Raw genomic sequence first — 12908 nt, 5'->3', positions numbered from 1 at the left:
AAGTTGAACTGTTCTGCTTACATTCCTACATAGAAAGACGATGTTTGTAATTCATGAGACCTTTGTCAATATTAGGGTAGTTGAAGGGAATATAAGTTGAATATGAAAGGATGATATCTCAAAAATAAAATTAAGGGGTGAGAGAGAAATATACTGAGGGAGGGAGACAGGGAGAGATAGATTGGGGTAAATTATATCACATAAAAGTGGCAAGAAAAAGCAGTTCTGTTGGAAGGGAAGAGGGGGCAGGTGAGGGGGAATGAGTGAATCTTGCTCTCATCGAATTTGACTTGAGGAGGAAATAACATACACACTCAATTGGGTATCTTACCCCACAGAAAAGTAGGGGGAAGGGGATAAGAAAGGGGGGATGATGGAAGGGAGGGCAGATACGGGGAGGAGGTAATCAAAAGCAAATACTTTTGAAAAGAGACAAGGTCAAGGGAGAAAATTGAATAAAGGGGGACAGGGAAGGATGGAGGGAAATATGGTTAGTCTTTCACAACTTGACTCTTATGGAAGTGCTTTGCATAATGACACATGTGTGGCCTATGTTGAATTGCTTGCCTTCTTAGGAAGGGTGGGTGGGGAGGGAAGAGGGGAGAGAATTTGGAACTCAAAGTTCTAAAAGCGGATGCTCAAAAAAAAAAGATATTTTTGCATTCAACTAGGAAATAAGACATACAGGCAATGGGGTATAGAAATCTATCTTGCCCTACAAGAAAGTAAGGGGAAAGGGGATGGGGGGCAGGGAGTGAGGTGACAGAAGGGAGGGCTGACCGGGGAATGGGGCAATCAGAATATATGCCATCTCAGAGTCGGGGGGAGGGTAGAAATGGGAGAAAAGTTGTAACTCAAACTCTTGTGGAAATCAATGTTGAAAACTAAAAATATTAAATAATAAAATATAGGGAAAAAAAGAAATAGAAGTAAAGAGAAAGCACATTCCCAGGCATGGCAAATGGTTAATGCCAAAGAATGGAGAAGGAGATGGAGTATCATGACTCAGGTACAGAGAAGAGGCCAGTTTGATAGGATCATACAGTTATTGAGGGGGAGTAATGTGCAGTTAGGCTGGAATGATAGGTTGGTACTAGGCTGTAAAGGGCTTTAAAAGCTGAACATAAAAGTTTATATTTTATCCTTGAGGAACTAGAAAACCACTAATAGAGTAGGGGAGCTCCATGTTCAGATCTGTGCTTTGGCACCTGGGGCAGGATCTGGGAATGGGAGTGGAGTGGTATCTCTATTTGAGGCAGGAAGACCAATTAGGAGGCTGCTGCAATAATCTAGGTCATAGGTGATGGAAGAATGAACTAAGTTGAGAGTTGTGTCAGTAGATAAAAGGGCTTGGATTTGAGTCATGGTGTAAAGGTACAAATGGTACGATTTGGCAGCTGATGGGATAGGTGGGCTAAGAGAGGGTGGGGAGTCAGGGTTACAGACCTGGGACCCTGGAATGGTGCTTGTGCCTTGGACAGAAATAGCAAAGTCTGGAAGAGCGAAAGGTTTAGGTGATGCTTGGTATTACAGTGGATTGCATTGAGAAGACTGTAGAATTCTGGAGTTTAATGAAATTAGGACAATGCCATTGGCAAACAGAAACAAAACCTCTCCATTCAAAGGAAATCCTCCTTTTGTTCGGACTTTACACGTGCAGTTTTCCATGACCCTGGTAAACACTTTCAGCAAACACATATCTCTCAGGGAAACACTTCATCAATTACCATTCAGGGGACTGTTGATGAGTTGTCACTGTAGGTGAGCCTGTCATAAAGTCTTATATGATAACACGGGTATGAGCGTTACCAAAGGTCAGAAGCTCCTCCCCCACAATCAGTCTCCTTTTCTAGACGACATGGGTCAGAATCTCCAAACTCAGCATGCTCTCTCACTCCTGCCGTTCTCTGATTTTTGGAGAAACATTTAACCAGAAAGCCTTCATTCGGCCCTCTGTGCCAAACCCTGCGTCAGACCCTGGGAATGCAAAGACAAAAATGGACCAATCCCTTTCCTCAAGAAACTTATATTTTACTGGCGGAGATGTGATATGTTCACAAGCAAGGGCCAAAAAAAAAAAAAGTATTTGAAGAGGGGTAACAAACAACTGAGGGAAGCTAGGAAAAGTCCTCTCCGTGGAGGTGGAGAGATGCTACTGTCTGAGTCACCCAGAGAACTGGGCCAGTGAGGAGTTCTAAGAAGAGTAGATGAGAAAGTCAACATTCTAGGTATGGACGAAGGGTCAGAGGCGGAAAATCGAATATCATGGACAGAGAACATTAAGGAAGTCATCTTAGCTGGAACACAGAATGCGTGAGGGGGAACACAGCGTAACCAACCTGGAAAGATAAGCTAGAGCCAGGAAAACTCAGTCTGAAGCCACATCACCCTGTTGATGCTACAAATGACCACAGGGGCATCTCTAACTCCACATGTAACACACTACCCTATACATATATAAAAATCTAGTCTTGTCTTTAAAACAAAACAACAGAAAATTTATTTGCTCATCAAGACTCCAGAGGTGTCAAACTCAAATAGAAATGGTGGGGAGGGGACTACATCATACAGAAAATCCCTCCCAAAGAGCATATTGACTTAGAAAACCAATTATTAACATTTATCTATTTTTATTGTGTTTTATTTATTTTGTTAAATATTTCCTAATTACATTTTAATCTGGTTTTGACTGCCCTCTGGACGTTGCCAATGCTGCTCAAAGGCCATGTATTTTGACACCTCTGCTCTACCCCCTCCTTCAACATTCTCAGAAAAGGGAGTAGATGATAGGCAGAAATAACAAGAAGGAGTTGGAAAAGTAGATTAATCCAATTATCACCTTGGGTCCTGCCCAGAAGAGTTTAGAATTCTGAAGAAAGGCAGTGAACCATAAGTGAACAGCCACATACTCCCAGGAATTACATGAGCATGCTCTACCCCAGCTTGTCCCATCACATAGCTTTAGAACTTCCTGACACATTGGCAGAAGTATAGTGAAAAGACTTCCCCATATTTTATCCTCTCTTCCTTCAGTGATGACGCAGACAAGCACTGATTAGCATATGCAGTCCAACATAAAGCCACAGTAAGAGGACAGATAAGTATTATCAATGATGTTAAGAAGTTTACATACCAATCCAGGTGGCAGGAAAACTTTTGAACAGACAATTTTATCATTTTCTTTTTCAAGATAATGCAGATAACAAACCAAGATGCTGGGGACAATCAGCCTCTTGGTTGGCCCCAATGCCACCTGCTGGGGTCCACACACTCACTTTTTGCTGGCCTCACAGACATCAGCGATGTTGGAGAAAAGATGGTGGCTCTCAGTTTTGGTCATGGTATCACTCAGTTCTTTAGAATTTTTAAACATACGGATCAGGATCTCCAAGCTGAGCAAGTAGGAGTGTTCAGAGGATATTACTTCAAACATAGCCTAGGAGTAGGAAAGATTTGTTGTTAACCCTTTTGCATAATATAAATACCAAATACACAGTATGAAATTTGGAAAAAGTTAGTGTCATCTTGTATATGGCACATAGGATTTATTGCTATGATTTCCAGGAAATGGCCAAAAATCATGGTGAGAAGAACGGAACTGGAAGTAAGCTCCCTGGGGGGGGGGGGGATTGTTTCATTCTTTGCCTTTGTATCTACAGTGTCTAGCCCAGTGCCTGGCTCGTAGTGGGGGCTTAATAAATGCTCACTGGTTGATTGACATGGGAATGTGATGGCAATGATTTGGGAGAAGGGTAACAATGTCTACGGATTCTAACATGCCCTTGGCAACTGGGAGGACACCTAGGGGGATGATGGGATGGTACAAAGGCAGCCTAGTGGAAAAGAACCAGAGCTGGAGTCAGAGGAGCTGGGGCTCTGGCTCCTCACCACCTGGGTGATTTGAAGCAAATCACTTCCCATTTTCTGGGTCGCAGTCTCCTAATCTGTAAGATAAGGAGGATGGCCGGGATGATGTCAAAAGCTATATGCAGGGCAACATCCTCTGCCTTAGAGCAAAATTCTTTCAGAATCCGAACTGTGATCTTCACAGTGACTCCAGGGTTCAAAGGGCATTATCCCCACCTATGACAGATACCTTCCCTCCTCCTAGCCTATCAGTGCCTCTGTCTCCTCACAAGCAATGACAACTCTCTTCCTAATTTGTGCCGACTTAGTCACCCTCTGCTGTAGCCAAGTCGTTTAAAGATCCACATCACATTCCACGGGGTGTCAGTCAAGTGAGCGTTTCTTATGCACTTAGTTTGTGTTAAGCATTCTGCAAGACACTGGCCAGAACACAGTCCCTGCCTTCAAGGAGCTCACATTGCAAAGGGGGAAACAAGTGTTCTAGGCAAACCTGTACCTAAGCACGTCATACTACTCATGCCATTAGCAACTCTCATTCCTCCTCTCAAGACTTCAAAAAGACAACTCCTAGGGATGCTGTGTACATGTGAGAGTACATGACCCCATGAGATTGGAAGCTCCTTGAGGGCAGGGACTGTCTTTTCCCTTTCTTGGCATCCCTAACCCTTAGCATGGTGCCTAAGACATATAGGCACTCTCTCTCTCTCTCTCTCTCTCTCTCTCTCTCTCTCTCTCTCTCTCTCTCTGTATATATATATATTTCCTGACTACATGTTCATGTGTGCACACACATGCACACAAAGGTACTTAAAAATATCTTTTATAAGGATGAAAAAACTTTGTTGTGGGAGCATGACAACATACTCTCACCTATCAAAGCAATGCCCTAACCTCGGATACTCGCTTTTTGAAGTAACACTTCACAGCAATAAAGGAAAAGTACATTTTGCCAACATAAAATATACCCAGCAAAATCTAAATTTGGAAAAACAAAAGTCCTTCTTTTCCCGAAACCTTATTGAATATTGCTGGTGGGCTTTGGCCTTCAACCACAGCATCTTCAAATGACTTTAAAAGACAAGAACCAACATCTTTTGCAACCAAAATCCCTGAAATGAATGCTGGGCAGGACTGTAGCTTTAGAGCAAGAAAGGACGTTAAAAACAGTATTTCCTGACCCTATATTTTACGTAGAAAAAAAAACCTGAAGCCCAGAGAGGGAAGGTTTAAGGTTAGACAGCCAAGAAGTGTCAGAGTCAAGGCTGGAAGCCGCTGTTCTTCTGACTGACTGCAACATTGCTTGCACAGTATCCCCCTACCTTGGCCATATAAATGATGACACAGTATAAACAGCATATGAAAAGAAGCATAATCAATTAAAAGTTCAGATATCCATGGAATCCTCCCCAATTGTTAAAATCAACATAAAGGACTTGAAAACTTACTAGGAAAGCTAAATATGTAAGGAGCAAAAGGAAAAAGACATTATCTTCAAAGCGAAGAAAAACAGGGCACAGAAGAATTCGGGAAGATTCAGGCCTATTTTTTAGAATTATATATTCAAATTCTGAATTTTTCAAATTCTGAAAATTTCAATTCAGTGGAAACAAATGAAATGTAATCTGTTTAAATTCATATCAATTAAGAGAAAAACAGATATCTACATGAGATCCTGTATATACCTAAGTGAGACTGCAGTTGTAAGGCATTAGGAATTATCCTGTTTGAAAACTTTTGCTGTAATCTCAACAATTTTGGAAATTTCTTTTGGTAATTGAGTGAAATAATAAGTAATAGGTTTGATATCTTTAAGAGATTTTATTAAACAAATATCAATAGCTAAGGTTTGCTAAGAAAGAAATTACTAATCTTTATGAGTTACAACATCCTACCACTATTTAATGGATTCAAATTAATTTTGTTTCGGAAATCTCAGGATGTGATGGTGGCCTGATAGATGGTTGGAGATTCCTCTGGTTAAATCTCACTTAACTGGGACAAAACTAAAAAATTAGAGATATGCAATACACATACACACAATTTATTGTCATAAAACAGCATTCCCTTTGTCAAAAGCATACCTCTTGCCTTTTTCTTTCCTCCTGGCTAATAGTTTGGGATAATCCATTCCTTTTCACCTAAATGAAAAATAAAAAATGAAATTCAGTACATCCATTCTTGGGGTAACAATGTTTTTATTCATAGAGATGGATGCCTGCAAGCCCTTGCAGCAAGCGATGAATGAAAGAAAATCATGAAAAACATTGACCTCCATGTATCTCCTATCTAACAGAGGCCCGAGAGGAGATATGACCCCAACAGAAAATGGACCCAACAGCAAATCTGATAAAAAAAAAAAAGAAACCAGCTCTATAGAGAACTGTTGCAAAAATCTCCATGCTTAATACTTTCTTGCTGACTTGATCTGAAATGGCAGGAAAGCTCATATCCTGTTCCATAAATTATTATTAATACATCAACTTAATTTCTCATTGGAGAGCCAAAAAAACATTGACAATAAATAGCATGCATCTAAAAGACTAAAAAGAAAAAAAGTAACAATGGCTATAACTTTGTTAAGTTCCTTTTCAGGTTCATATTATCCCAAAGCTGTAAAAAGAACATTAAAATGTGAATTCTGCAAGAAATACCCAATAAAAACCTTAGATATTTCTTTCAAATGTCATAAAGACCAAAACAATTCCCCCAAACAAACCCAAATAGAATCCTTTTCGGTGGATAAGGAGTTGATATGTGGACATGGTGCCCAGGAATTCCCTTGAGAAGTCATTAAATCAGAAAAATAATTGGAATATTCTCCTTTGAGCTGGTCTTTGTGCACTTTCATTTGTACTATTGCAATTTGATTCCATTTACAATGCATTTTTATCTATTCGCTTCAGCTTGCATTACACTGGATTAGATTTCTGAACCAAGGGTGGAGTCCTTTTAAAATAATTCCTATTAGACCATATTTATTCTTGGCTTGGGTAATAAGGCCACAGCTAGTAAATGGGTGAGGTTGGGCATTGTAAACTTCTAAAGAAAAGCCTAAGATGGAGGAGACAGAACACAACAAAATCCACCATTAACACGGAGGAGAGACCATATAAACCTGTCTTCAATAAAGATCATAATAATATTGAAAACTTTTGTTTTTGTCTTAAACAAATACAGACATTGTTGTGCCTGGCTGGAGCCATTCATACATTGGAATTAATTTGTGATGGAGTAAACTGATGGGCTATACAGTGCCATCCTTTTAGTCAGGGAATAACTGGTGAAAAGCAGGGGTGGCGGCAGAGTTGGACCAGCAACTTTTGGGGAATCACTTTAGTGGCTGAACGGAGAATGGATTGTGGGGGAAACTTGAGGAAGGCAGACTCACCATCAACTATTGTTGTAGTCCAAGCATTAGGTAAGGAAGTCCGCCCTAGAGGGGTGGCAGTATCAGAGAAGAGGAGGGGGCACAATTCAAGGGAGATTGCAAAGATGCAATCAGCAGCTTGGCTAAAGAGCATTTGAGATAGTGAGGAATCCTGCATGTTTTCCTGGTTTTGAGCTTGGGGGACTGGGAGATGGTGGTGCCCTCTATACTAACAGGGAAGGTAGGAGGGGAGCGTTTGGGGAAAAGATCACAAGCTCAGTTTTGGACATGTTGAATTTAAGATATTTACTGGACATCCAGTTCAAGATGTCTGGAAGGCAGTTGGAGGTCAGCCAGAGAGTTTTAGGCAAAGACAGGAAGATTTGAGAATTGTCAGTATAGAGTTGGTAATTAAATCCATGGGAGCTGAGATCACCAAGTGAGATAGTACAGAGAGAGCAGAGAAGAGGGCCCAAGACAGTACCCTTACTTCGAATCCAAGAATCTTTCCAGTACACTCCACTGCCACTAAAGAACCACCTGCTTATTGCTATGAATAATAATAATTTTCAACAAAATTAGTTACTATCATTTGGGAGGGAGTAGGGAGGAAGGGAGGAAGGGAAGGAAGGACAGAAGGTATCTGGATATGAATAAAGGAATAAAATATTTGTCGAGTACCTACAATGTGCAAGACACTAGGGATACAAATAGAAGAGTCAGAAGTCCTTGCTCTAGAGGAATTCGTAGTCTATAGTGGGAAGACGACACAAGGGAAGGTTTCAGCTGCAAATCAGACAGTCCTTAGGATACAGGGGCAAAATAGAGAGTAATGCCTCTTCTTCCATGGCATTTCCACTGACAAGGTCATATACATTTCTGATGCTGAACCATTCCACAAGACCAAGAACTTTAGGGGAAGAGCTTCCTTTTCTCCAAGGTGTGGGTGGTTATCCATGCAGAGCCTGCAGGGGCAGCTGCCAGGCTACAGTTGCTTCCCAGGATGATGGCCAAGGGCACTGGACTGGAAGTCTTACTATTCCTAAGGCTCTTGGGTTCAGGACCTAGCTATCTCCATCAGGATGGCGTTGAAAGGGTGGTTGGTATTTGCCCTGCTGGACACACGCTGGCTTCTGTCTCTCTCTCTCTCTGGCTGACCTGCTGCTGAAGCTAGTCTAGCCTTCCTGCTCTGAGAGTGGACGTTGTAAGTGGCAGGCAGTGAGGACAGCTGGTCCCTTCTTCATGGGAGTTACTGTCCTGGATGATGGCTGTAGGAGCTGGGCTGGGGGTGGGGGTGGGGGGCACTCCCACTCCCAGGATTCTTGGGCCTATCTGCCTATTGGTGGCACTTAGTCAGCAATTATTGCTGGTGGTAATGGAGACGAGGGCCCCATCTTCATGATGATTTCCTCCCTCAACAAACTCCATAATGAATATGGAGTCCATTAACAGCAAGAAGTAGGTTCATCATAAATTTGTATAAATGTCCCTTTAAAAATGTCACCTCAAACTTGTCCTCGAATTTCCCCTCATCTTTTTTTTTGGAGGTTGGGGGGCTATGGATGTGGAACACAGTCTGACAACTGATGTGTTGATTATTTTCGCTAAATTGCATTTTTACCCTCTTTCATTTTTATTCTTTCTTATCAGGAATGACTTTCTGGATAAGAAAAGGGGAAGGCATGAGAAATTAAGGTGATATATTTAAAAAAAAAAGAAATAGCAATACACTTAAAAATATAAAAATAATCTCATGAATAAGAAATAAGGTCCTGTGCAGTGGCCCCCGACCCCCCCCCCCCCGCCCCACATACACACAAGGGTTTTTTGGCTTTCAAATAATTCCAGGAAGCACACATGGATAACTGGTGTAAAAACTCAAAATATGGGACATAGGGGATCTCAAAGGTCCAGACCTAAGAGTTAAGTCAAACAAGTTCAGCGTGGCTGGCTGCCAAGCCCCAGCCTTCCACCAGTCTCATCCTCCCACTGGCTGTTCTCCTTCTTCATGGCATACCTCAGACCTCAGCTCTGCCACACCCTGAGAGAGTGAGAAAAATTCACTCTCGAGATTTCACTCCTGGCCAAGGGAGGAAGGAATGACCCGAATCAGCAACGTTGTTTGGTCCAGTGAGAGGCACTAGGGCAGTGGAGACATGGGGGGTGGGAGGCGAACATGTAGGGGGTAGGAGGAGAAGATGAGAGCTATCTTTACGTACTAGTGGAATGGTCATGTGGAAGAAAGATTTGATTGACTCTGCTTGGCCCCAGAGAACAGAGCTAAGAGGGATGGAGGGACGGCACAGGGGCAGGTGTAGATTTAAGTGAAGGAAGAATTCCCTGGAAACTTGAGCAATGCAAAAGCGGGGAGGGCTTGGCTGGGAAGAGCAGAGGTTGGCACTCCCTAGGAGTGTTGAAGTAGAGATTGGATGACCACATCTTGGAGATTCTGTGGTGAGGATTCCTGGTCAGCTCCCAAGGGTTAGTCTAGATCAGGAGTGGGGAACCTGTGGCCTTCAGGCCACAGATGGTCTCTGAGGTCTCTTACAACTCTCAAAGTCTGGAACTAGATGGTCACATTTAAGTTCAATGAGCAAAATGAGAGTGGGATATGGGAGATTGCCTTAGTTTCCCCATGTGCAAAATAAAAAGAACATACTAGATGACCTCTCAGGTCCTTAACAGCTCTTACTAGCTATGATCCTATGAGCTAGGATTAGGGGGAGATAGAAAAGTGATCATTTCAAGAACCCCAGAATCATGATTAGAGAGGGAAATTCAATGTATGTAAAAAAGAAGAAAAGTCTCAAAAACCACAGGAAAAAAGAAACTGGCAGAAATACAGGAGACAGAAATGAAATGAAAAGCCAAAACGGAGAACAAAATTGACAGCACCCAAGGAGTCAAAGAGAAAGGATGAGAAGGCATCAGACGAGAGTGTGCACCAACTTTGAATGCTGCCCATGAACTATAAGCTTTTGGGATTTTCCAAGTTAAAATTAGTCAAGTGATCAATAAACCTAAACAGAACAACGGCTTGGCCTCAAGGCACCCCAAAGCCCTCAATTAACAAGTAATCAGCCCTCACACATTCCCATGCTCATCATTATACCAAGAGGAGAGGGGACATTCTTGTTGTGTACATATTTCCTGGGAAGAATTGTAAAGGAATGCAGCAGATGGATTACACTAGGTAGTCCTAACCTTCCTCTCTGAATGAATGAACTTCATAAGCCTCTAAGTTTGCTGCTTTTCTCTCTAGAAATAAAGGAAATCCAAGTGGGACTACTCCTTTCTTTTGATAGCAACGTGGTAAGCATATTGAGCATTGGAAACTCGGTTAGTATGCTGGCAAAGAGAAGACCAAAGTGAACGTTGCGCCACCCACGTAACTCTGTGCCCTGAACTCACACAGACACCTCCTTGTTCCCTGAATGTTTACATTATGATACGATAACAGATTTCATCAGCAGAATGTCCTACAGAAGAAACTGAAGCCCAGATGCCAAGAGCCGGATGTGATCAGTGCCGATGCTTCTGGATACTCAGCCCTCGTCTGAGCCATAGGAAACTATAGACAGGACATGTCGTATGAACAGATGCAAAGGCAAATGAACCAAGTGAGAACAGTTGATATGATGACCATAATATCAACACGAGAAGAAACAACTCTTAAAAATCTCTAAAACTATGATCCCGATAATAAAACTTAACCTCCCACCTCTTGAGGGAGAGACAATGAGTTTTTTCAGAGGGAAAATCAAAGAAAACCCTCATACACACACAAGATTATCTCTCTTCATCTCACCTATACTTCCTTATAGGGAAAACATATATATGTACATACATTTGTGTATATATACATGTGGATTTGTGTATGTGTGGATGTGTGTATGTACGTATGCATGTATCTGTTGGAGGCAGCTAGGTGGCTCAGTGGACAGAGTCAGGAAGACCTAAGTTCAAATTCATCCCCAGACACTGAGAAGTCACTTAGCTTCTGTTTGCCTTAATCTGCTGGGGAAGGAAATGACAAACAACTCCAGCATCTTTCTCAGATACTAGCTGTGTGACCCTAGACAAGTCACTTAATCCTTTTTGTCTCACTTTCCTCATCTGCAAAATGAGCTGGAGAAGGAAATAGCAAATAGATAATTAATAGATAACTATCAATAGTATTTAATAATTGTTATTATTAATAATTAATTAACTATATGTGTGTATAGTTCAGGCCAAAAGAACTTTGAGGATAGGTAACTAGGATCAAAAGAATTTGGAGACCCTTGCTCCAAATGTTTCTAGGTTTGGGAGTCTAGGTTCCTGGTAGCTAAAAACCATTCTGTTTCTCTTTAGATGAGTCAGAGTCATATCTTTAATTTATCCTTTTGAATTTAAGAGAAAATATGCAATTCTATTAGAATTTTCAAAAACATGATGTAAAAGTGGAGAGAATGGGGAAAAATTAAAATGAATGGAAAAGCCTAGAATAATGATATGAAATTATTTAATAAGATAAGATGAAGTGCATTATTTTAAAATGGGCCATTAGGAGGGCTCAAAGATAGGGTTGATGGCTACACTACAAGAAAGCACATTTGAGAGAGCAGATTTGGTGGTGGTTGAGAAAAGACAGAGAAGTTAAGTTCACAGTCAGGACAAGAAGCATTTTTAAAGTTCCTACTATGTGCCAAGCACTGTGTTGAGGGCTGGGATTGAAGGCAATGATAATTCCAGCCAAGGCTCAGTGTAGGCAAAAGTTTCCTTAGGTAGGAGGTGATGACAGGAGGATATGTATTTATGAGAGATAAGGAAGAAGAAGAAAATCAGGGTCATGATGACATCATTTACAGAAACCAAAAGCATGAGTCAAGAAGAGGATCAGAAAATGAAACAGGTTTAAGGTACTCCTGTTGCCCAAGAGAAATGCACCTGTTAATAAAATCGACAACAATGTTCCAGGTTGTTTTTGTTTTATCCTGTAAAGCCTAAGTGGATAAGGAGGTTGGTATTAAGAGATCAAATAAAATAATAGACATCAAGCACCTTGTGCCAGATGTGGTGGGACATGCTGGTAATCCCTGCTTCTGTGGAGGCGGAGGCTGCAGTAGACTAGGGTTAATAGCATGTCTGTGTGAAGTTCAGCACCAATATGGTGAGCCCTGAGAGCCAGGGCCACTGGGCTCCCTAACCGTGGGTGAACCAGCCACGGTCAGAAATAAAGCGCGTCAAACTCCCATGCTGATCAGCATTGGGATAGAGCCTAACCCCCAGCACTTCCAGCCTGGCGGACAGAGGGAAATCCAGTCTCTAGATGGTCTCTTCACTGGTGAAGGACAGCCATGCAGCAGAAAGCAACAGTGGCAGTATGTGCAAACTTCCCTAGTAACTGTGTAGTTATGGGACCTGGGTTTAAATCCCGGTTATGGATGTCAATATTCCATTCAAATATACAAGGAATTATGAATACAGTCAATTCCCAATCCTCTTTGCATCCATCCGGCTCACTCTTGCCTCTGTCTCTGCTCTCTCCCTGCCCCCATCACTACTTCTTACACTGACCTGCCCAATCCTGTCTCCACTTCCTCCAAGGCCCAACTCAAGCAATAAGAGCAGTTCACACTTTTATATAGGGTTCCAAAGTTGAAAAAGCACTTCTCTTGCAACCCTATCATGT

The 12908-nt window shown here is 41.8% G+C and overlaps 1 protein-coding gene across 1 annotated transcript in view; it reads right to left on the bottom strand.

Annotated features, from left to right (window-relative positions):
* ARHGEF26 (Rho guanine nucleotide exchange factor 26) overlaps window positions 1-12908 on the bottom strand; it is a 133322-nt gene that overhangs the window by 104719 nt on the left and 15695 nt on the right. Inside the window, exons 4-5 of the mRNA XM_036754579.1 lie at window positions 5949-6005; window positions 3276-3436 (exon numbers count right to left, since the gene is read on the bottom strand). Coding sequence (XP_036610474.1) covers window positions 3276-3436; window positions 5949-6005 — 218 coding nt within the window. The remainder of the gene's footprint in view (window positions 1-3275; window positions 3437-5948; window positions 6006-12908) is intronic.

Source organism: Trichosurus vulpecula, chromosome 4 (assembly GCF_011100635.1).
Source record: "Trichosurus vulpecula isolate mTriVul1 chromosome 4, mTriVul1.pri, whole genome shotgun sequence".
NCBI classification, from domain to species: domain Eukaryota; kingdom Metazoa; phylum Chordata; class Mammalia; order Diprotodontia; family Phalangeridae; genus Trichosurus; species Trichosurus vulpecula.
Note: the sequence above shows the minus strand (reverse complement) of the source record. Positions and strands in the feature narration are given on the sequence as shown.